Source organism: Carassius auratus, linkage group LG48F (genome assembly GCF_003368295.1).
Source record: "Carassius auratus strain Wakin linkage group LG48F, ASM336829v1, whole genome shotgun sequence".
In the NCBI taxonomy this organism is placed as follows: Eukaryota; Metazoa; Chordata; class Actinopteri; order Cypriniformes; family Cyprinidae; genus Carassius; species Carassius auratus.
Window position 1 is genome coordinate 908306 of NC_039300.1, and position 25265 is coordinate 933570.

Consider the following 25265-nt stretch of genomic DNA (forward strand, 5'->3'; position numbering starts at 1 on the left):
ACAAATAAAATTGTATTGTATTGTAATGTACTGTGCGTTTGCTTTGGTATGTTAGTCAACACATTAAAATAAGTATACTACTTTAATAAGATTAAAACCAAGAAAAACACCGAAGTTCACTTAAAAAATAAAAGAAAGTACTTACATGTATTAAGAAACATGTAGTTTATCGGTTATTTTTTTATTACGATATAATCTGCATTTACAGTTTATTTTAAATACTGTATATGTGTTTAAGATTTGAGAAGTGCACATTTGGTACATTTAAGTACACTTATTTTTTCATAAGGTTTATGCCACTCTCCCTTGTCCTGAGTCTGATCACATCTAAAAAACATTTAGACTTATGCCCATTTCCTCAACATTGCATATATTTTTTTCTGAACTCATTTTAATTATTAGCCTACCCAAATTATCACTCAACGATGTCTTTGAAGTGCTTTTGTCTTTCAAACACATTAAATTGAATTTGTATTTCACAATGTAATATATGTGCATGACAAACCAAATTCATTAGTGTGGTTAGTTTTATGTATCCGTTTTGAGAATTGTTAGTTTGCTAAAAAAAAATATAATAATATAATAATATTTTTATTTACATAATTCTAGAAACTATCCCCTAATGCAAATTTCACCACACTGGGCAAACTCTCTTTATATTTTAATATTATGTAAATAAATCTGCAAAAACTCGGAGCGCCATTCACTCAGTTAAACTGAGACAAATAATAATAATAATAATAATAATAATAATAATAATAATAATAATAATAATAATAAACTTGTGAGTCGCGCTCAAGTACAGTGTATCTTTAAGGGAACTCGTCATCCGTTTCAAAATGATAGATGATGTCCCAGCATGCATTTCGGCGTTTCAATAGTAACACAAGGCGGGTATTTCCATGCCGCTATGTGTGCTTAAAAAATATAATATTTGTTTTCTTTTGAATGCTCTGCTTAAATTTCTTGCCTGTTTTTCGGACTTATACTTTAAGTATCCACGTGTTTTGTTATTATGGGTGAATCTGGACTGCTGGATTGATGAAGAAGCGATAATGAAAGTAATAGTTACAGAAAGCGTGCCGCTCGCGCGCGTGCTGTAGTCTGATACACTGCTCATCTGACACTTTGTGTTCAGTGGTTTGAGGGATGTCTGCGTGAAGCTACTGGAGAAACCTCGCAAATTATCTCATAAACATAACTTGTCATATCTTAATCTGTGATGACGATGAACGTGCTCTTTATTCTGACAACTGCCTTCATCTGCAGTTTGACAGACTCGGCCAAACTCAATATACCGAAAGTTTTATTACCTCTTGCCAGAAGCACGAAGATTAATTTTACACTGGAAGCAACTGAAGGATGTTATCGATGGTAAGCGCATTCAAGATTGAATAATACTTGTCAAGTCTTTAAGAAACACTGCTAAATTAATAATGTGATAAAGCACACCTAGAATACCTAGCCAGGTTAATAAGATGCTTTAACATCAAACATGTCGTCCGTGACCGGTCGAGTGAGAAAGTAAAGTAGCAGAAGAACATGTGGATACCTTATGAATCTTAGATTAAGTAGCAGTAAAACTGTAGAAAGCTGAAGCACGTGGTGCTGTGAGGGAGGATGTGATGTTTCATCTGCTAAAGCAACACTTTTCAAATCTCTTGTAAATATGCATACTTTGTAGTTTAGAAAATTAATGTTTTACTGATAAACCTACAAGAGTTGCATGTTATTATAACAGTATTGCAGTCTTTTTTGCCCAGCTACATCACCCATTCATAATTCATATCAGTTAATTATTTATATAGTTCATTATTAATATCGTAAATACCAAATGTTCCAATGAAAACACAACTGCATGTCCCTGTAACGTCCCGTCAGACTGCATACATCTCCAGAAGCCCGGGTCAGTTTTCCTCAGCAGTGTGATCTCTCGCAGGTCGTCCAACAGGCCGGAGGTGGCCAGCGTGGAGGCCGTGGATGTGGATGAGCGTCAGTGCTCCCAGAAGGCAGTTCTTCAGGCCCGCTCCACTCAGCCGTCCAGACTCACCAGCATCATACTCGCAGAGGACATCTGTGAGTGCCTTCTGACACACCCTTATATCAGCTCTTTATCACATACACAGATACAGACCGCTGTGTCTACCCAAAACATTCATTATCATCATTTTCACTCTTATATTGTTCCACATCTATATGACTTTGAGCTTGTCCAGCCTTCATTCACTTTCATTATATTGAAAAGACTGTGATGTAAAGAAATCACCTCTTGTGTTTTACAGTAGAGACTAAATGGCAGTTTTTTTTCTGTAAGTGAAGTAAACAGTGAACTGGATAATGTCTTTAATCTAAGGCATGTTTCAGGTGAACAGATTCGGGTTGCTCTGATTGGAAATGAACCGATATCAATTTATAGTTCCTTCATGTTTTCACTAGGAGTGGTGTTTATGTTCCTGTTGTTTGTAATGGCTGTATTGTGTGTGTGTGTGTGTGTGTGTCAGTGACGGGACAGGTGCTGCGCTGTGACGCTATCGTGGATGTGATCAGTGCGATCCAGATCGAGTCCACCACGCGAGAGCTTCATCTGGAGGATTCGCCGCTGGAGCTGAAGATCCACGCGCTGGATTCAGAGGGTGACTTAACGTCTTTAGGGTTACCACCGTTAAATATTTTTTATTTGATATAGAATACATGAAATGGGTCCTGGAGCAATCTAGAAAAGTAATGGGTTGAAAGCCACATGTCTCATGAGTTTCTATTTCAAATCTGAATAAGATATCATGAAAAATGAGACTCCTGCAAATATTTTTCTGAGACTATGTCTTGACCCCCCACCCCCCAAGTAGTCTAAGAAAAAGGCTAGCTTGGTTCCAATGCTGTAACTTTTGATTATTTCATGATATCATCACAAAATGTAAATCGCATACAGCACACTTGTTGGGGAACACCACCAAAAATATTTTTTCTCCTAACGTATTTCTTTCCAGAGTTATTTTGTTAAATAAGACAGATATCCCTTGAACACACACATTTTTCTTACACTTTTATTTCTCAGCATTAGGATGTCCTCACATTTTTTTTAGTAAAAATACAGTTTTCTTTCAAACGATACCTAACTTTTAACACCGCTTTAACAGTTTTGGAGTCACTCAGAAAAACAACACCTTCAGGGAGGCAAAAATGCCTTCAGGGCTTAAAGGGTTAGAGGAACAGTGTTTGCATTAGTCATTATAACATTAACTGCATGCATTGTTGTCATCTGTGCTTGTATGCTGTGCACATGGAACAGATTTAGGCTTCCCGGATAACTCTAACAGTGATTTGGGATTGTGTCCTGACGTTCATGTGCTGTCTGCATCACGTATTGCTCCTCCTGTCTTCAGGAAACACCTTCAGTACTCTGGCCAGTCTGCTGTTTGAGTGGACTATCGTGAAGGACGCTGAGATGGCAGGCTTCCCCGACTCCTACAACACCCTGAGGTGAGATGATGCCCTCTTTCACTCTGATCATCCTGTTTTGGTCCATTTCCTCATCTTTGAACATTCATAAACGAGGGTTTTTTTCAGCATATGGAGATATGGAGAATTAATTTCAGTATAAACACCAAACAGCTTTCGTAGTTTAGCTGGGCTAGACACCATCTTTACATGTATAGTTCACCCAAAAATACAGATTCAGTCATTAAATAATATTCCAAAGTTGTAAGACTTTGTTTTGGAGAACGCAAAAGGAGATATTTTGACGAATGTTTTAAATGATTTTATCCACACAATGGAAGTCAGCGGAGTCCAAAACAACATTTTTCAAAGTGTCATCTTTTTATTAATGGAAGAAGGGAAGTTGTGCAGGTTTGAATGACATGAGGGTGAGTAAATGGGGGATTCTTATGTTTTGGGTGAACTATCGCTTTAATTTTTCATGAAAAAAGACTTTGTTTTGAGGAATACATAATACTGTGTGTTCAGTGAATTGTAATTTTCCACCGATGCAGCTTTTGAAGATACACCTTTCTAAAAACATCAGACAGTAAAGCTATCCTTCACATCCTGGTTTTTTCTGTTGTCTAGCATGACTGCTGTGTTGTGAGAAGCGTGAGCGCTGGTGTAATGTTGAGCTGTGTGTGTGCAGGGTGCTGAGGTTTGCGGAGTCGGCGTACACTCCTCCTGCCTATATCTCTGAGATGGAGCGAGTGGGACATCAGGGGGATATCATCCTCGTTTCAGGAATCAAAACTGGCCATGCCAAGCTCAAAGCCAAAATACAAGAATCCATCTATAAGGTTCATGCCAATATTGCTGTTGCCTTTACACGTCATATGAATAGATTTTTGGACATATTTTGCGAATGTTAAGGCATTACTATGAATATGTTAGTGTGAGTGTGTTTTGGTGGACTGTTTTTCAGGATGTTGGTGCTGCTGAAGTCAGATTGCTGATTCTGGAAAACATCCTTCTGAGTCCTGCTTACGACGTCTATCTGCTTGCTGGCACCTCCATCAAATACAAAGTCCAGAAAATTCGCCAAGGAAAGATTACAGGTACGCTTGCATTAATTCAGAAACAAATGGTTTTCTTTCTTTAATTATTCTTTATATTACAGTATGTTTTATATAAACAGACTAAATTAACAAACTAAACATGTTGCCAAAAATGCTTTTCAAAATAAAATGAATAAAAGCATCTCAAATGATATGAATTAAAGCTGCAGTACTGAACTGTGGCCTCTCTGTTGCCATTTAAACACTGTAGGAATGTGGATTTGACAACCTTCCTCTAGATGATCAAAACTATTTGATTTATATATTGGGAATGACAAGACGAGGTCTGTATGGGTTGGGCTTCATTCCAGTGTTTCTGAGCGTGTCGTCCTCTCTTTCAGAGCTGTCCATGCCCTGTGATCAGTATGAGCTTCACCTTCAGAACAAGGTGGTGGCCCCTCACGGAAACCCAGACGCCCCTGTGGCAAACCTGGAGCAGAGCAGCTCGACGGTGTTTGCCCTTCAGCAGGGACACACCAACATCGTGCTGGACCACAAGAGTATCCTTCACACCTGCGTCGGTCATGCAGCTCAACATTACCAGTCTGTCATGAAGAGAGCCATGTTTCTGTAGCATGCTCTGTTTAGAGATGCTTGTGTTTTTGCATCAGTCGCTTTGATAACTTTACTCTGAGCTTTCCTTCATTCTGAATGTCAAGGTCTGCAGGGTGCTGCTCGTCTGCCCAACAGCACCATCTATGTCGTGGAGCCTGGATACTTGGGTCTGTCTCTTCATTAGCTCTGCATGAAGAACACTTACTCTTAGCTTCTTTATTAGTAAATGGATGAGTACATGAATAACACCTTGAGTGTAATTGATTGAAATAGTGTAATAAAAGGTCTTGTCTTCTAGCCTTCAAGATTCATCCCGAGGATCGCTGGGTCCTTGAGACGGGGAGGAAATATGAGATCTTCATTGAAGTGTTTGATAAGTCAGGACACAAGATTTACCTCTCTGATGTAAGTCAGGTTTGGAGGTTTAAAATGTCTTTGGTTTCCATTATTTTCATTGGAATTAAAGTAATCCTCTTGTCATTCATTATGAGTGCAGAGTTATCTGAAAAGGTAGTCACATGTGTCTAAATTAAAAGCTTAGTTCAACTAAAAGTGGTCTTCATTTACGCACCTTCATGATCAATTCATGATTGAATGGAGATATTTTAACATTTCTCTCATCATTTTTGTCCAGTGCACACTTTTATCATTGGTAAAAGATAAAATGGGTAAAGTATTTTAAAACAAGCATTTCATTTAAATATGCAATGTGTCAAACTTTATAACCTTTTAATGGGGAAAAAGCAACCCGCAGTAAGAGTTTAAAATTAGCCATGTTCTCTGGGAAGACCGCAGTCCTGGAAACCCTGCTGTCATCCCAGACAATCTCTCACAGACAGGAAGTTTGTCAGGGTGGTTTGGGAGTGCACTTTAAACCATAAGTTATCTATAACATTTAGAAAAGAAAAGAAACTGTGGTTTGGTTTCCTCAATGGCTGTAATGGTTTTCCTTGGTTCTCTTGAACATACAGCATTGGAAAATTCTTTATTAACAATTGTATTTTATTTTTATGTAAATTGAATACACATCTTGTGGTAGTGTTTGTTTTTTAATGAAAAACTGCTGTTTTCACAGAATATCCGAATAGAAACCTTGTTCCCTCCAGAGTACTTTGAGGTTCTGCACTCGTCTGTGAATGGATCTCATCACCATGTGAAAGCTTTGAAGCGCGGTCAGACCCTCATCGAGGGCACACTGAATGCAGTCCTTGATCAAGTAGGGGTTTGTCTCCCGGTTAAGCATTTGAAAGAATAATTTGTGGGATCTTCCCAGTGTCCGGTGTTGTTGGGTTGACACTGTTGTGGTCTTCAGGCAGGAAGTGTCCACGCACTCTCTGTTCCTGTGCGTAATGAGCAGGACGTGGAGATCTACGACCCCATCCTTCTCACTCCGGCCATCCTCACGTTCCCATGGCAGCCTAAAGAGGGAGCGTACCAGTACACTATCAAGGTGTCTTAGCGTGTCAAACACGAATGTCTAAACGCATTAGAGGAAATAACCTTGTATGTAGTGTGTGGTTTAATCTGTATGTTAATGTGATGTTGGCTCTGTTTCAGGTGACAGGAGGAAGTGGAAACTTCAGCTGGTCGTCCACTAACTCAGCAGTGGCCACGGTCACAGTGAAAGGTGTGATGACCACGGTCAGAGACGTGGGGGTCAGTGTGATTTACGCCCATGACATGAGAAACCCGCTGCACTACGGAGACATGAAGGTGATGCCAGCAGTCATGCTTGCACAGATGAGGATTTGTAAAATTTCTGTCATAGATTTTTTTAATGTGTAAAGTAAATAATGTGTTGTTCCTGCAGGTGTATGTGATCGAGCCGGTGGGGATGGAGTTCAGCCCGTGTGTGGTGGAGGCTCGCGTGGGCTTGGATCTGGACCTGCCGCTGAGGATCTTCGGTCAGCTGGCCGGAGAGAGAGTGACCCTCAGCGACTGCTCTCACTTTGACATGCAGGTGGACATGGAGGGTCACAGCGTCTTTCAGCTGCTGCAGGGTGAGAGGAGCTGATGTGGAAAGAATGTTTTCTTACCTGCATGGAACACAAAAGCTGAGAATTTTAAGATGAGCTTCCATACAGCAAAAAACAGTACGGTTAGTAGGGGGTAACAGTCACAGTAGCGCTGACTGAAGAAAGCCTGTTCGTAGAGTAATTGACAAATATTAAACACATATCAGTGATGCAAACTGCTCAGCATTTCCAAACTGATGTTTTATGTTCAACTATAACTGAGTCTAGGGCCAGTCCTTCTGTGTAGAGCATATCATAGGACCTGCCTTATTTTGAGTGTGTGAGGCATCCAGTTAGACCTGCATGATTAATCCTAAAATCACCTTATCCAATCCCACAGTCTGTAATTTCATTAAATGAAAAAATCTAATTTTTTTTAATGCTTTCTACAATGATCGTGCCCTTGGTAACTCCCCATAATCAGACAGTCTCAAATAAGTACAGAAGGTGTGTTTGATCACGGATGGCACTGAATTCTGCAGGCAGGTAGATCTCCAGGAACAAGATTGGGCAGCCCTGCTTTAATACTCTGTTTAGTTAGGTTTTCATCTGAGAAAATAAATAAGAGCCAGTAAAACTTGACTTTCATTTCAACTTGATTTCATCCTGAACTATGAAGTTTCAGTGTTTTGATTTCAGTTTCAGTGACTGGTTTCAGTGTTTGTTTGCAGATGTAACAGGAACAGAATGTTATGTAATTAATCTTGAAGTCACCTTGTGAATAGCTGTAATATTTTGTGTCTTCAGGTAGACTTCCCCCAGGTCAGGGCCACTGCAGCGGGGTCAGAGTTAAGGCCTTGACCCCCGGTTACACCAATTTATTGGTTAGCTACACCCATAGTAATGTTCACCTGAGCGCAAAGATCACCATTGCTGCCTACCCCCCTCTCAAGGTAAGGTTTTAATACCTGTGCTTTAAAGATGGAGGACAGATGTGCATTGTTATCATGAGTAGTGATGTGCTGACCATGCTTTTTCTCTGACAGCCGATTGACCCCGTGTCTGTGGCAGTGGTGACGTTAGGCTCCTCTAAAGACATGGTGTTTGAAGGAGGCCCCCAGCCCTGGGTCCTAGAGCCCTCCAGGTTCTTCAGAAACCTGACAGCTGAGGACCAAAGCAGTGTCTCGCTGTCTCTGTACGGACCCGCCTCACGAACCTACTCCAGACATTTAGTCAGAGCCACATGCCGCGCTCTGGGAGAACAGGTCAGAGGAGCCTGTGATGTCATATCCTGTGGTCTAGCCACTCGTAATGTGGACTGATATGTTTGAATTGCTCAAGTAATTGTGTCTTCGCAGGTCTTGGCAGTGACTGTTGGGAACCAGCCCACCGTGACGAACCCCTTCCCTGCTGTGGAGCCGGCTGTGGTGAAGTTTGTGTGCGCACCCCCATCACGTCTCACACTGACGCCCATCTACCTGAACCCTCAGCTGGATGTGTCCTGTCCTCTGCTGCAGCAGAACAAACAAGTGGTGAGCGCTCAAACTCTCAGACACAGATCACAGATCATAGTCTTATTACGACAGGAAGTTCAGGAGCGTCTGTGCTTGTTCTGTAGGTGCCCGTTTCCAATTATCACAACCCAGAGCTGGATGTGGCGGCCTTTGACCAGCAGGGCAGGAAGTTTGATAACTTCAGCTCTTTGAGTATGATCTGGGAGTCCTCCAAAGTGTCCCTGGCGAGCATCGAACCAACCATGCCCATGCAGCTACACGTACACGAGGACGACAACAAACAGAAGAAACTCCACGGTACCTCACACTGATCACTTCAGACCATTGACCGTTATGAATGTATTAGCAATTGATAGCATGACAAAAGTCATATTACTTTATATCTTTATTACTAATTTTACAGTATATCGCATACAACTATATATCACCATTGTCTTTAAGTTCTTTAAAAATTGCACTGCATATTTATTCTACCAGTTTCTACTGCCACACAATCATAGACATCAGACCTTTCGACCTTGTGCTCATACGTATGTGCTGTTTTCTGCAGGTCATCAGACGGTTCTTGTCCATCATGAATCAGGAGTGGCAGGCATCACTGTGACCGCAGTCGGCTATCAAACATCTCATCTAGAGGCAGCAGCCGTGCTGAGTGGAGTGAGTTCATATACCATCACAAGTTCAGCCTGTTTTCACAACAGTTTATGAGAAACAGATTTGATCTAATATTATTTTAGTGTTAGACATGATTGTCTATTGTCCATCGTCATTTCTGGTCTAAGATGAAAAATGCTGTTTGGACAGAAGAGTTCAAGATACTACAAATAATAATGTACACTTCTTAGTGTGTTTAATGTTGTTGGCAGGTTTTTTTTTTTTTATCAGGAGGATAATCATGGCAAACTAAATGGATATTTATCGTGTTATTATGATGTTGAGGTACTATTTGTATGTATATGTCTGTTATTTCTAAAGTAAGCTACATGTAAGATAAAAGTATGTGACACATTTGTTTTTGCGACAGCTCCAGCTCTCTGATACACGGTGTAGTACATGAATGTTGATGGCTGATATAGTGCACTATTGAACTGCTATTATGCAGTATTGTGCACTATTGAACCAATTTTGTGCACTGAACCACTATTGTGCAGTATTGGGCCACTGTTGTGGAAGTGAAAGCAGTGACATTTGTTAAGTATGGTAGCTTATACTCTGAATTGGTCCTCTGCATTTAACCCATCCAAGTGCACACACACAGCAGTGAGAAGTGAACACACCCTCAGCAGTGGGCAGATATATATCCAGCGCCCGAGGCTCAAGGGCACTTCAGTCATGGCTATTGAGGGTGTGAGAGAGCACTGTTCATTCACCCCCCCCCCCAACTACCACTCCTGCCAGCACTGAGTCTCAAACCTGTGACCTTTGGTAACTAGTCCGGCTCTCTAACCATTAGGCCACAGCTGCCTGCTGTGCACCGTTGAGTTGTGCAGTAATGAGTCGCTATTGTGCACTATCGAACCGATACTGTGCACTACTGAATGAGTGAACTTGAGTGATTTTGGAGCCTGCAACAGGGTGAATGAACAATGAGAGTTGAAAAGTGTTACTTATAGTCCAGAAAATACGGTACTTTATAATAGTCCGCTTACAACCGATCCCATGAGGTTGACTAGTTGGTTTGTCTAGTACAATGGCTCTCTGGTTTAGATTGAGCATCAAACCGAACATGAACACAACCTGAGGATCAAGGAGTGGCTGAACCGCCGTTTTGGTAGAACATGAGCTCATGAGCAGTTTTGTTTCCTCAGCGGGACGATGCTTTGTAACCACACACCTCTTCACACACCATCACTATAGTTACTGTTGCCAACAACAAAGCCCAAACAGGAAGTTGACATGCTGACACGACAGCATGATGACTCTAAGACCAGCTACTCTCTAAATGAGAGAAAGTTAATTTAGAAATCCTCTTTGTGGGCACAGATTAGTGCCACATATATAATGTGAAAAATCTCACTCCTGTCCTAATTGTATTAGCATGTTGCTAAGTTAACAATAAGTAAGAGGATAATTCTTCTTCTTTGTAAATCTGTAATGAGTATTGATCTTGATTGTGAAGTTGAGCTCTAATTGGTGTGTGTTATATTCACGTGTGTGTTAGTTTGATCCCTTGAGCCCGGTCTCTGCCACGCTTGACCTGCTGTTAGTGGAGGACGTGAGGGTGACCCCTGACACCATCACCATATACAACCATCCTGATGTGACCGTAAGCACACACATCTGCACAGCACACTCCTGATGGTCTGGAAGAGCTTGTTGTGTGTGTGTGTGACCCCTGGTGTTGCTGTCTTCCTCTCTGCAGGCGGATCTGGTTCTGCAGCAGGGCTCAGGTTATTTCTACGTCAATTCAAGCGTCGGGGGACTCGCAGACGTCACGTTCCAGGAGTCCCAGGGAATCGCTCAGGTAATGCTCAAGAGAGGAGCTCTGTCAGAGGTATTTGTGGGATTCTGTTTACAACATGGGGAGGGGGGGGTCTGAAAAAGCAGCTTTTGTCCAGTGGTTTGATAGAAATGATAACCTTATTTAATATATGTTGCCAGGGGTTTAGGGGATAGTAGACCTGTAACTAGTTTATTCCCATTAAACAAGTGTGTTTTACCTGACCCATTCATCTCTGCTTCTAGAAACAGCAAACTATTTACTTTACCAGTAGACTTGAAAAATGAAAATGAATGTATGGTTTTAGTCTATTTGGGATACAAGCCAGGTGCTGAAACAGTTCAGTATAAACTTCAGCATGTTGTTTTGTGAAAAGCACAGTGCAAATCATGGAAGTGAATAAAATGTTAGACATCAACCGTTGCAAAAGTTAAAATTGGTCAGTGGAATTTTTAAGGTGAGACTTTGTATTAAGTTTCTGTTGGATTTGTCTTTATGCAAACAATCCCTTTCTGGTATCCTTCCCTTTGGAAAGATAAGTGTGCTTAGATGTAATGAATTGAACTATAATAATAATAATAATAAACTATATTTTAAAGAAACTACATACAATACACAAGAAGCCTTTTCATTTTAACTTTTAATAATCGTACTTGTATTGTGTTGTTCTGTGTTGAATTTAATATATTTTTAATCACAACGTCATTTCAAATGTGTAATGATTAAAAACATGACGTTTTAATTTAACAGATGTTTGCTCGGTACAATTGTAATCATATTTAAGATATTAAGTTTAACTATTTGCTTTTAATATAAATTTTAACTATAATACATTTTCATTGATTTGCAATGAAACATTAGATTGAGTTCACACTTCAGTATATTATGCAGTGACTTCAGTGGACTTGTGTTGAGTCTTCCAGCTCTCTACTCAGTATCAGTTGTTCATGGTTTAGTTTGGATGTAATCTCATTTGGTTGTGACTCAGGTGGTCCCAGCTCAGGCGGGGGTCTTGCAGGTGATGGTTCATGACCTTTGCCTGACCTTCCCTTCCCCTGCGACGGCTACGGTCCACATCTCTGATATTCTGGAGGTTTATGTGCGTGTGGTCGACAAGGTTGGTGACATCTATCAAAAATTAAAAATGCATTCATTCAGATTCATTCTTAAATTTCACAAAAACAGATCCATTTAGAAACTCCATGCATGTGCATTTTATAATTGTTTATAAAATGATTTTGAAATCAGAAATCAAACTCAGACAACACATTTATTTCAGGTGGAGATTGGCAAGTCAGTCAAAGCATATGTTCGGGTTTTGGATGGCAACAAGAAGCCTTTCCTGTCCAGATACTTCTCTGTCATGAACCTGAAGCTGAGGGCCGCGTCCTCCATCATTTCCCTGCAGTGAGTAACGTGTCTAGAGCTCCTGAGCTAGATCTGCGGTCTGTGAGAAATAATAAACCTCTGCTGTTTGTCAGAGCCCTGCCTGATTCATCAGAAGAAGATACGGCCACATTTCTGGTCAAAGGTCTGGTGATCGGACAAACTAGTGTGTCTGCTGTCGTCTTAGACAAACATGGCCGGAAGATCACCTCTGCACCGCAGCAGATTGAAGTAAGTTACAGCTTTATCAATGCTCTTCTGTAAGCTCAATGTGCATACATTATTTATAAGTTTACTGTTTTTTAATATAATTAGGGAACCCAGTCATGTTTGGCATTTGCTGTTAACTGGTTCTGGGTGTCAGAAAAAAGACAAAAGGACTGGATTTTGAGTACCAGACAAAAGACTGATCTGTTTTGATGGGGATCTAGTAAAAGAACTGGATCTAATATTGCAAAACTCATACTAAACCTTATGTCAGCCTAAGGGTTTGGAAAGGAAGCAGTAATAAATAATCATAATAAAAATGACTAATGAATAAATGTAACGTACCGTGAATTGAATGAAGGGTCAAGTGATTCAAAAAATAGCTGAAGCAAATGAAGAAAATCAAACACAATGAAAATATATGGTTGCTCTCTTGAAGCTACACACATAAGTTCATGATTATAAAGAGTCTTTTTTTGTCTGTAGGTGTTTCCTCCCTTCAGACTGCTGCCCAGGAAAGTCACTCTGATAGTCGGAGCAATGATGCAGGTCAGTAATCCTCTTTCTCAGAAATGTATCTGATGTTTTCCAGAGTACTTCTGTCCTCTCGTCTAATGCCCTCAGATCTGACACACAGAACACAAGCACATAACTGCACGGTTGTGGCAAAATATAACTAGCTACGTTTACATGGACTGCGTTTTGTAGATCAGAATCAAATCATTCAGAAACACTTGTTCATGAATGCAGACAGTAATCAAGGATTATGATTTGATCATTTATGAATCATCAAATGCATCAATTTGCTTGGACCACAGCATTATGGATGAAATAATAGTTGGGCCACTATTGGCAAACTTCTCAGTTATGATGAGGATATCTGTGAAGTATTCTTTTCCATTGCCTTTTCTATAATTTTGTTGAAATAATTCTTCAATGCAGACAAGTGAAGGTGAAACATTAAGGACACTGAATTGATCATTTAAATGCCATGTCTGTGATCGGTGATCATCTTCAGAAATGGACTGACTGGATGCATTGCTCCTGTTCATGTGTAGATCACGTCAGAGGGAGGACCACAGCCCCAGTCCAACATCCTCTTCTCTCTGTCCCACGAGAGCATCGCCTCTGTCAGCAGTCTGGGGCACGTCAAGGGCCTGTCGGTGGGCAACATGAGCGTGACCGGCGTGGTTCAGGCGGTGGACACAGAAACAGGCAAACTGGTGGTGGTGTCGAAGGTGATGCTCCGCAGACAGATGTGCAGATGAATGAACACATTGATCTGTGTGTGTGTGTGTGTGTGAGTTAAATACTGTCATTGACAGGACCAAGTGGATGTGGAGGTGGTCCAGCTGAAGGCCATCAGGATCCGGGCTCCCATCACCAGAATGAAGACCGGGACTCTGGTAAACCCACATTATGAGTGTAATGTTTATCTGCAGAAGAGTTTAAGGTTGTAATGGTTTGTTGTGTGTCTGTAGATGCCGGTGTATGTGATGGGCCTGACCAGCAGCCAGACCCCCTTCTCCTTCGGGAACGCTCTTCCTGGACTGACCTTCCACTGGTCTGTGACTAAGAGAGACATTCTGGACGTTCACACGCGCCATGCAGAGGTCAGAATAACTCTCTCTGTGCTCTCCTGCAGGGTTTCAGGATTTTAACTCGATCACATTAGGGCTGGTATCTCTATTTTTACATTTCTGATTGATTTAACAGCCTATGGACCACTTACTGCTTTTTGCTGAATGAACATGAAAGGAACTTTCAAAATATGTAAGACATATATACTGATATAAAAATATGTAAGTTAATTTAATTGTGTGATTAATTGTGTTCAGTTTAATGCATTTAAAATATTTAACGCAATTAATGCAGCGACCATTTTTTTCCATGCATCCTTTGGCTAGCATTACAGTAGACTACATGAACACGCTATCAAGGATAAGATGCAAAAGAGAAGTTAATTTGGCTAGTGGTGCGCTGTCTGTGAAGCCACAGAAAGTCTCTTTAGACAACATGACAGTAGTGCAGAAACACACAAAACTGTCAAGTGAATTCATAAACCATCTTAAATGACTGAAGATTCTTACATTATGTTGTTTCTATTAATTCAGAGATTCGGTATAAAATTATGACAATGTAAATATATTATTTTAAGATGCAATTAATTACAAAAAAAAATATTAGTTACCAGTGAATTATTTTAATCGATTGACTTCACTAATAAAAAATGTAAAATGAAACCCAAGAGCAATCTATGGTGTGTTGTGGTTTAGATGAAGCCGTGTGTGATCTGTCCTGCAGGCGTCTGTACAGCTCGGCGCGGAGCACAACTTCGCCATGAGTGTGTTTGGCAGGAGTAAAGGGCGCACCGGACTGAGGGTGGTGGTGAAGAGCAGCGTTCCTCTGGCGGGACATCTGCAGGACAGTGCCCTCGAGCTCCAGGATGAGATACAGATACAGGTGACTCAATCTCACTCTGTCATTCACAGAGCATCACTGCATTCTGTGATACTGGACTAAACATTAAGCATTGAATGTTTTATCCATCGCAACACTGCAGTGTGAAGAACGTTTTCCTGAACCGAGAGCAAAGACTGACCCTGCCATATATTGAACTTTAGGTTTATGAGAAACTGCAGCTGTTGAACCCAGAAGTTCAAGTTGAGGAGATCCTGATGTCCCCAAACTCCCTGGTGAAGCTCCAAACCAACAGGTACCTCAGCAGCTGCAGCCTGTGCTTCACATCAGAGACTGAACCTCATCAGATATCCATGACTGTGAGCTGTGCTGGCCTACAAATACACACAATACAGTGTGACAAATACTGTACAGACCACAGCATGTTAGAAATAATTAACCACAGGACCAGGTCCAAAACATAGTTTTAGACTAATGCAGTTATTAATGCAGTTATGAGAGAGAGGGAGATTAAACGTGTGAGTCTGTGCATCTCGCATCAGCGTCTTAATAGCAAAACTGTACGTTTCTCTTCTCCAAAACAGTGCCATTAATACCTTGCTAGTAAGACATTAGAAATTTTATCTTGCTAAACTATTTTACTGATAATCATAGCAGCACTGACGACATGTTTCTGTGTGTGTTTATAAAGGAGAGAGAGAGCGGGAGAAATACAGTTTGTGCTCTGCGTACATAATAACATGTACATCTGTAGCAAAAACATTGTTTTTAATATCGGAAATAATATAGTTTTTATCCTACTGTTTATTAGCTCAGTGTCATGGTGGGTTCTGGGATATGGACATGTAATGCAGTCAACACCTGCCTGGAACTACTTTTGTTGTGCATTTCCCTAATAAAATGTGCAGTATAAACAGATATTTTGAATAGTTCAAATTCAGAATAAACTTAAATATATATTTTTCAAATGTATAGTTTTTGACTAAATAATGACTTAATAATCAATCAATGTCACACCTGCATCATGCTGTCGTGTATCATTATATCTGATATTCAGAGTATTTTAAAGGGTTAATTCACCCAAAAACGAAACTTCAGCATTCATTGCTCACCCACATGTCGTTCCAAACCTGTAAGACCTTCGTTCATCTTCAAAACACAAATTAAGTTCTGTCTAATACAGATTGAAGTCTGTCTAATAATCAGAACGGTTGAACAATTATTGTATAAAAAGTATTATAACGATTGCTTTTATATTAAAACAAATTTAAACAAATCTTTGACTAATTCGGAAATATTTAATTTCACAAACCTTGCAAAATCAGTCGAATGCAGCTGTGAGATCTTGTGAAGTGTGTATGATCACGTGTTCTCTGTGTGACGGTCAGTCCGTGTGAACTGAATGCTTTAAACTTTAAACTCGTGATTTCAAATTATGCTGTGCTTTATGCATTAATTGCTTTTGCCCACTGTCATATTAATGTCATTATTTTCTGTGTGCTGTATGTAAGATGAGTGTTATCCTGGCTTTATTTGAAAAATATGATTCCCAATGCACACAAACTTCCCAGAATACTGAGTGCCCCGTTGATTACGGTGTTTAACTCCTTTTTAATTATATTTTTATTAAACATTTATTCATTTATTTGTGAAAAATACTTTGTAATCTGAAGTGTTAAGTATGTCTGTTACACATTTATTTTTTTTAATCCATTGTTGAATTATTTAAAATCTCTTAAATATGAATACAAAATTTAAACATTTATAACATATTATTTAAATGTTAAAATTAAGTACTTCAGAGATCCATCAAATAATATTGAGTAACATGTCAGACAAAAATGGATCTTAAAAATAATTTCAGATCCTCGAAGCTTTGTTGTGGAGCAGTAGAGATTCTGACTGTGACCTGTGTGTCCCGTCCTGTAGAGATGGACTGGGCTCCCTGTCCTACCGTGTGCTGGACTGTCCGAACAGAGCTGCTCTCGTTCAGGTGGACGAGAAAGGACATCTGACATCTGGATCTCTGACAGGAACTGCATCGCTACAGATCAGCTCACAGGAAACCTTCGGCGTCAATCAAACCATCATCATCGCTGTGAAGGTAACACTGCAGCACATGAGGATCTGATGATGTGCAACTCACTGCAGTCTTTAAACAGACCACTATTTTTAGTGCATTTTACTGAACTTAAACTTACTTAATAGTAGGGCTGTCAATCGATTAAATTTATCCAATTAATCACACCCTTTTTTTATTTAATTGTGATTAATCACACACTTCATTAAATTAAACATAGACCATTTATCTTGTTTCAAATGTGTTTTTTTTTTTTTTTTGTCATCATTTGCGATATCCAGCAAAGTAAACCACAAGATTAAAGGGTGATGCTCGAAAGCTTTTTTCAAGATAAATGTAGATGTCTTATCAAAAAAATGACACTTACAAACGAAAGGATCCCATATAAGCACATATAAAGGCATGAATCAGAATTTTATAGTATGTGTACAGTGCAACAGCAAAGAGCTTTTTTTTTTTTTACATTTTAGAGAAGTAATTAGCCGCATTTCCACTGTCGGGCCAGTGCGAGCCAGGGCTTAAAGCGGGCCGGGCGGGGCTCATAGCCCTGGGCCAGTAGCACCGAGTCCAGAGTAGCGCAGGGTTTCCACAGTGGAGCTTGAAGCACCGCTGCACGTCACTAAAACACACCCTTTACACGCCTCTCAGAACAACGTCATGCAACCCCTTCATTTCACCAACAAAGAGAAGTTATCTTTCTTAGAAGAAAACTAAGAAATAAGTCACTGGAACATGCGCGATCACAAAATGAAGATGATAAAAGCGGCTGTTTGTTTGCATGCTTTGTTATATATTCATATTCAAAAGCATCGATGTTTTACTATAGAATAAGTGATACATTGATCATATTGATTTAATTTATGAGGACTCAAAATTATTCACACATAAATACACTTATTTCTATTTTATTTATTTTTAAAGCTCATGAAAATAGCCTGCTTATTCAGTCGAGTCTGTTTCTGTTTATTATTAAAGCTCCCGAACAAAAAACATTATTAGTCTATATTCTTTTATGAAAGGCAACGTGAGATAAACTCTCAAGACGAGGCTTGTGACCGATAATATAAGTTACTTAATAAATACACGATTGTGATAGAGAATAAGAAGCTGACGTCTAATTTCTTCAAGCGGTCATATTTTACCATGTTTACTATGGTATTGGTAACGAGTTTAGCGTGCAAATCTTTTTCATTGCTTATAAATATTTCTGCCTTGTTTAGTGATTATAATCCACATCAGATCAAGTTATTTCAAACACTTGCTGCTGACTGAAAGAGAGTTTTGAGCTCGACTTATTTAAAAAAGTGTTTAATGCTGGTGTTATAGCTGTTATCTTTCTGAAATGATCCTCAGCGCAGACTCGCTATTTTTTTTGATGATTTTGATGATATGCAACGTGGAGCTAAACTCACGAAACGAGACGACAGATAAAATGTTACTTAATAAATACACAGTTGTGATAGAGAATAAGAAGCTGACATCTGATTTCTTCAAGCGGTCATATTTTACCATGTTTACTATGGTAACGTTACTGTTTAGCGTGCATAGTCTTTTACATCGCTTATAAATATTTCTGCCTTTTTTAGTGATTATAATCCACATTGGATCAAGTTATTTCAAACACTCGCTGCTGACTGAAAGAGAGTTTTGAGCTCGACTTATTTAAAAAAAGTGTTTAATGCTGCTGTTAAAGCTGTTATCTTTCTGAAATGATCCGCGCTGACGCTCTCTAGACATGGAGAAACTCCGCCTTTGTTCATGACCCCTCCTCTAGCCCCAGCTGGCCTGCTTTGGCCCAAGGTTTTCGTCGGGCCAAAAAACCCTGGCCGTTGGCCCCGAGGAGGCCCCGGTGAGGCACGATCAAGCCCCGGAAGTGACAGTGGAAACGCGACTGGCCCTGGCACGCACTAGCACGCCCGGTCCTAGCTCGATAGTGGAAACACGGCTATTGTGATACCAAACAGGACCACATGGAGATGCCAAAAACAAAAAAAACTATACCAACCTCCTGCTGACTGCATATATCTACTCCTGTAGACAGCTCATTCATTATCATAAATGTGTGTGGAAACTAAGTGAATGTTTGGAAATATCTGTGCCTGTGCATAAATACCATGTGCGATCAGTGCATTAACAGCATTCATACCTGCATTATTATAACGGACTCATGCGTGCTTACTGTACACCACGGCAGTCGTCTTTACCTTGATTGCAGTCTTCATCTATCAAAACCTAACTAGAGAGACTGATATTTAATTTGAATTGTAGATATGTAATAATAATAATGCATAAATTAATATAATAGAATTGCAGTTTAATCTACAATTAAGATAAAAAACAATTCTTGCTCATAGCTCGTCAGTGAAATACATGTGTGTGTGTTTTTTTATTTAGCAGTCATGCAGTGTGATGTTACTTCAGGGTGAAACCTACATATTTCAATGAATTTTGCTAATGAATGACTGTACATTATACCTTACATATCTGTGTTATGTTTTGTAATGCATATCTCTTTACTGAGTAGCTAGTACTGAGTGTCAGCAGTCAGCGTGTGAACTTGAACTGCTGCTGTGTTTGTTGTGAAAGGTGGTGACCGTCTCGTACCTGCGTCTGAGCACTAGTCCGGTCATTTACACGTCTAACAGAGAAGCTGTGTCCGCCATCCCGCTGGGAGCCGTTCTGACCTTCAGCGTTCACTTCCACGACAGCACGGGAGAAACCTTACACAGCCACAACTCAGTGCTCAGCTTCTCCACCAACAGGTAAAGCAAAGCCAGGAGACTGAGGCCATCTACACCACTGTCTTCACCTGCAACGCTTACACAGTGACTGCACCGCAAACCTGCACCAAGACAAAACTACTGCACTCATATTATAATTAGTGCTGTCAAATTCTTGCTGACATGATACATGCGTATACTCTGTATATTTATGATGTATATAGAAATACAAACACATGCATGTATATATTTAAGAAAAATGTTATGTTTATATATTAAATATATTTGTATGTAATATAAAATATTAGAACATAAATGTATATACATGTCAATATTTTCAAAACATATACTGTATGCGTGTGTATTTATACCTGCATAATAAACACAGTACACACACATATTATGTAAACAAGAACTTTTATTTTGGATGCAATAAATTGTTTGACAGCACTAATTATAATCAACAATACTTCAGGGGACTTCATTTGCCACAAGCGTTAATTCTTCATGTTTAACATCCTCAGTTGGACTGATTTATTTAATGCTGTCAGTTCTGATAAAACTTCCAGGTGTTATTGACATCACTAAAAGTTAAAGTTATTGGTAAGGATTAATTGACTAATCAGAAAATAATACATTGATTTCATTGTAAAAAAAAAAAAAAAAAAAGGAAAGATTAAAAAACTAGCAGCAATGAACTTTTGTGTATTCAGAACTTCCTTCTGAATCTCTGCCACTTCAGGGACCAAAAAAATGTATTTGACACATTTCACCATGTTGTATTTCTCTTGTGAAAGAGTCTCTCTATCAGCTTTATTTTTAATGTGAAGTAAGAATTAGTATTTTTCTTCAGTGGTTTCGTCACGTAATGCAGTGAGCATTATTAATGAAATAATAACAGAATCAGACCTCATTCCTCCTCACACAGAGGAATGGAGCATCTCAAGTGTCAAATATGGTTGCAAATTTAAAAAAAAAAATGATACAAAATATATATATATTCAGGCATCAGAAACATAATTTATTATGTTAAGGTTGGTAATTGTAGACAAAAAAAAAATTGGAGAAAATCAGTGCATATGCTTTAAGGAGCTGTATTATGTGTGCAGGGATGATTTGGTGCAGGTCGGTAAGGGTTCGAGTAACGGCACGCTGACGGTGCGGACGCTGAATGTGGGTCTGACTCTGCTGGGGGTCTGGGACTCGGAGCAGGCAGGACTCGTAGATTTCCTCGCACTGCCGGTCCAGCATGCCATTCATCCGGCTGAAGCCCAGCGGCTGGTCGTGGGAGACGTGGTCTGCTTCTCTGCACAGTTTGTTAATCAGGAGGGTAAGAGATATCACGGACAGACTAAAGTGAGCGTTTACAGACACAAGTATTTGGAGTGTCACTGTTGATGTGCAGGTGTGTCAGGTGTGTGGAGCTCGTCGTCCAGCGCTCTGCTAGAGATCGATCCCAGGACAGGAGCGGCCGTCGCCAGAGACAGGGGCACAGTCACGGTGTACTACGAGATACTCGGCCAGCTCCGCACCTACAGAGAGGTGAAGCTGATCACGCACACTGCACTTCACAGATATCCTGAAAATGATTTGGTGCAAGATTGTGAAACCGCAGATAAACAGTTCTGTGATTGTATTGTGATGCTGTGCTTTGTTTAGGTTGTAATTGAAGGTGCATCGCAGACGTCTGTCATGATTCCTGCAGTGAAGAAGGACAGACACCCTAAAGTCCTGATGTCAACCAGGAGCACAGGAAGCAATCTCATCGGTACAGAACACTCCACCAATGAGAGACACATCCGCGCTTCTCAAATAACACCAGTTTTAATCATTAAAGTGAAATCAGGAAAAAGAGGAAAACAGAATTTGGGGGGAAATAAAATGGATTGCAAAGAGCCTCATTAGGGGTTCGATTCCTAAGAATCACAAATGCTGATCAGTTTACTGTGACTGTATTTAATCAACACAGGCAAATGTAAAGTCTCATGCACAGGTTTTTAATCATAGTACTTCACATCATCATACTCCTGATTGTGTCCTGTCCACAGGAAGCTGCTCGTCGTCTCAGTCAGACAGCATGGCTCTGCTCCACCCAGAGTCCTCCGTCAGCTGTCAGCTCCGCTTCACCAGCAGCGCCGTGGACTTCTCTCCTCATGACGTTTATCACACTCACACAGCATTCGACGTCAGCTCAGGTCTCTCTCATGAGCCTTGCACCTCAGCCAGACTTCCCTCTGACAGGTTGTGACCCTTGACCTCTCTCTCCTCTGTGTGTCAGGCTTCTACAGCTGCGCGCTGAGCTTCAAGCCCATGAGTGAGCAGCAGGTGAAGGTGTTGAGCGTGTCTCTGACGGAGCTGGAGGTGAGGGCCGGCGTGCAGGGATCTCTCTTCAGCGGAGAGCAGCTCAGCGTCCGGCTGCCTGTGAGTCCAGGGATCTACTCGGATCAGACGGACATCATCCTGAGCCATCAGCACCCGTCTGCGGAGCTGACCGTCTACGGGCCGCCAGCCACGCTCCAGCAGCTCCACGTATGTTTGCACCTTGTCTGTGTCTGACAGTCGTTTGGTTGCCTTTACTGTGTGTCTGTGAATGTGATTGGCTCTTTCTCATCTGTAGGTGAAGAGCAGTTCTCCTGCCATCGTGATAGAGGAGAAAGATGTTTCTCACAGCTTTCCCAGCTTCGTCAGATACACGGTTCGAGCAGTGAAGCCGCAGGGGGCGCTGACGGCGTCTGTGTCTGTGAGCAGCGTGTCCACTGCTCAGGTGCTGCACATCCCCGTGTCTGTCATGCATCTAGCAGCCAGCAGCTCTTCTGTGCAAGGTTTGTTCCTCCGCTTCTGTCTGACAGCATACTGAGACACACGTTGATCCTTCAGGAGGATCCTTCAGGAGGATCTCAGCAGCAGGAACATGTGGGATGGTGTGTTTTTAATGGCGCCCCTGATCATGTTGGAACATTATGTGTTCTTAGAGCATTTCACTGAAGATTGTTTTGTTATTGAGGTATAATGTATTGCACAGTTTGCAAAGGAAGTTAACTTCTGGATCTGACAGCGGTTGCGTTTTAAACCGCAAGTAAACAGTTTCATAATGGTTTCTCTGTAAATGACAGTTTTATTATGGATAATGTTTTCGAAACACTCACATACAGTAGTGGGGGGCATTGAAGCTTTTTCCCAAGCAGCTGATCATAATAGTAGTCGTTTACTGACAAGTCTTCAGGAAAACACCCACTAAAACTGAAGAGGCAATATACAGCATAGATACTGACCCATGCTGCTTCTCTTTTCCTTCAGCACATGTAGTAGATGGAGCGGACGGGCCCGGTATTCTGCAGCAGTTCATCGACTCCTATCAAGTGATGTTCTTCACTTTATTCGCTCTTCTGGCTGCGACTGCTGTTGTCATCATTGGTAAACATGTCCACATCCTGCCCAGTATCATGGAGAATTAGTTTTCAGACCGTGATTGTTCCTGCATTTCATTATGATCATATATGTTCATTTTCTGTCTGTCTGTATAGTGTGCCATGCACTGTTTTCCCCGAGAGATCCTGTCAATCATCCAGCGTTCATCCAGAAGACTCCGCCTCCTGCAGGTACACGTTTCCTGAAAGAGCGAAATCCGATATAACCGGAATAACTGCAACACAACTGATCTTTTCATTCTGGATGGATACTTAAATGTCTGTTGTGCATCAAAGGAAGCTAATGAATGTTTACTGGGTTAAAGCTGTCATATCGTGTATTATTAATTGCAGCAAAAACTAAATTAGTAAATTAGCGTGACCTTTTTTCCACCCTCTATGATCCTTAGAAGGCTTAAAGGTAGATCAACAGAAACAGTGTTTATTTGTATGCTTTACTTGTATACTTTTCCTGTTCACTGGATCAGCACTGAATTGAGAAATATGCTGCTCAAACTCAAAATATGCTGACCTTTGTGGGGAAAAGCTGATTTCAGATGCACTTCCTCAGAAGTGTGCCACACACGGATAGAAATGACAACATGCATCCCATGCTAGCAGCATTATTTCTTCTGGTGTTTAGAAATAGTAATATCTTCACACGACTTCTACAGTCATTTGTAAATGCTGCTGTTTCTGCAGGTGTAGCGAAGCTGACTGAAAGCCCCTTCAACAGCAGCATGTCTTCAAGCATGAAGAGAAGCCCAAGATTACACTTGTATTCACCAGACTACAACTCAAGATAAACCGTCTCCACCAGAGACTGAAGAAAGTGCCTTCCCACTGAATGCAGGAGTATACTAAGCGTGTGCTTAAAACCATAGCTTTTTCGTTTGAATCCTCGTGCTGAAGTGCTGCATATTTGATTGAATATATCAGGGCTGCATATCGTTTTGCTTGTGTTTGATTATTTAAATGTTTGATGTGTGGACTTTTCTCCCAGTAGTTTTCATAGCTTGAGACATTCAGTTTTTGTGTTATTTGCGATGTTAAACTTTTGTTGTTGTTGTTTTTTGAAGCTCAGGATAACTTTGGACATGTAATGTGAGACTGCGGCTCGATTATGTAGCATGTTGATTTGTGAATAGTGCAACCACTGCTTCCGTCCAAAGTGCTCTTACATGTGACAACAGCCAGTAATTTTATTTTATGAACAATATTATATTGATTTTAATGATATGTCGAACTCTTTTGAGTTGCGTGCAGCTTCTTTCAGTTATTGATGTGAATGTTAAATCAGTTAAAGGGCTTAATTCAGTCTTGCTTCAGATTCAAAGGGCTTGTGAAAGGACTGACTGGTACTCTGTGAAGCAGCAGCAGCTTTAACATGACTGTTTTCAGTCCCAACAGAGATACATTACACTGATACATCTCTAACTGTGAGCGTTCATTCAAGAATGTGATTATTATTTGACCACAAAATCCCTCAGCCTTGTGAGCCTGTGTAAGTGAGATGAAGTTTTTTCTAGTATGTGTCTTTGTTAGCAAGAGCCATAATGTGACTCCTAGAACTGGCACTGAATAAAACCAGGAATTGTGAATCTGTCATAACCTTTGATTTAATCTGTAGATGTAACCACTTCTGAACCTGTCACTGTATGTGCTCATTCATAACTTCCTCATAAGTTAACAGCTTGTTCCTATATTTTCACCAAGCTTTGTGCAGCATGTTTGTCATCAATAAAAATGTAATATGCTCTTTTTAAGTATCACCTGTTTGAAGTGGTTTTTACATACAGGTCCTTCTCAAAAAATTTGCATATTGTGATAAAGTTCATTATTTTCCATAATGTAATGATAAAAATTAAACTTTCATATATTTTAGATTCATTGCACACCAACTGAAATATTTCAGGTCTTTTATTGTTTTAATAATGAGGATTTTGGCATACAGCTCATGAAAACCCAAAACTCAAAAAATTAGCATATTTCATCCGAACAATAAAAGAAAAGTGTTTTTAATACAAAAAAGTCAACCTTCA

At 40.3% G+C, this 25265-nt stretch overlaps 1 protein-coding gene across 1 annotated transcript; it reads left to right on the plus strand.

The window, feature by feature from the left end:
- Positions 1-856: 856 nt before the first annotated feature.
- On the plus strand, positions 857-24992 carry nup210 (nucleoporin 210). Its single transcript, XM_026241414.1, has 40 exons — positions 857-1374; positions 1940-2076; positions 2502-2633; positions 3384-3480; positions 4130-4280; positions 4406-4538; positions 4880-5038; positions 5198-5260; positions 5392-5498; positions 6169-6309; positions 6406-6543; positions 6651-6806; positions 6904-7093; positions 7856-8001; positions 8095-8313; positions 8407-8580; positions 8667-8859; positions 9113-9219; positions 10724-10828; positions 10925-11026; positions 11991-12119; positions 12282-12409; positions 12484-12619; positions 13082-13144; positions 13654-13833; positions 13921-14001; positions 14077-14208; positions 14900-15058; positions 15220-15311; positions 16946-17120; positions 19683-19858; positions 20926-21146; positions 21222-21358; positions 21476-21584; positions 21865-22011; positions 22095-22345; positions 22434-22638; positions 23114-23230; positions 23341-23415; positions 23926-24992. The coding sequence occupies exons 1-40, from the start codon at positions 1223-1225 to the stop codon at positions 24027-24029; spliced, it is 5619 nt and encodes a 1872-aa protein (XP_026097199.1). The 5' UTR covers positions 857-1222; the 3' UTR covers positions 24030-24992.
- Positions 24993-25265: the final 273 nt, after the last annotated feature.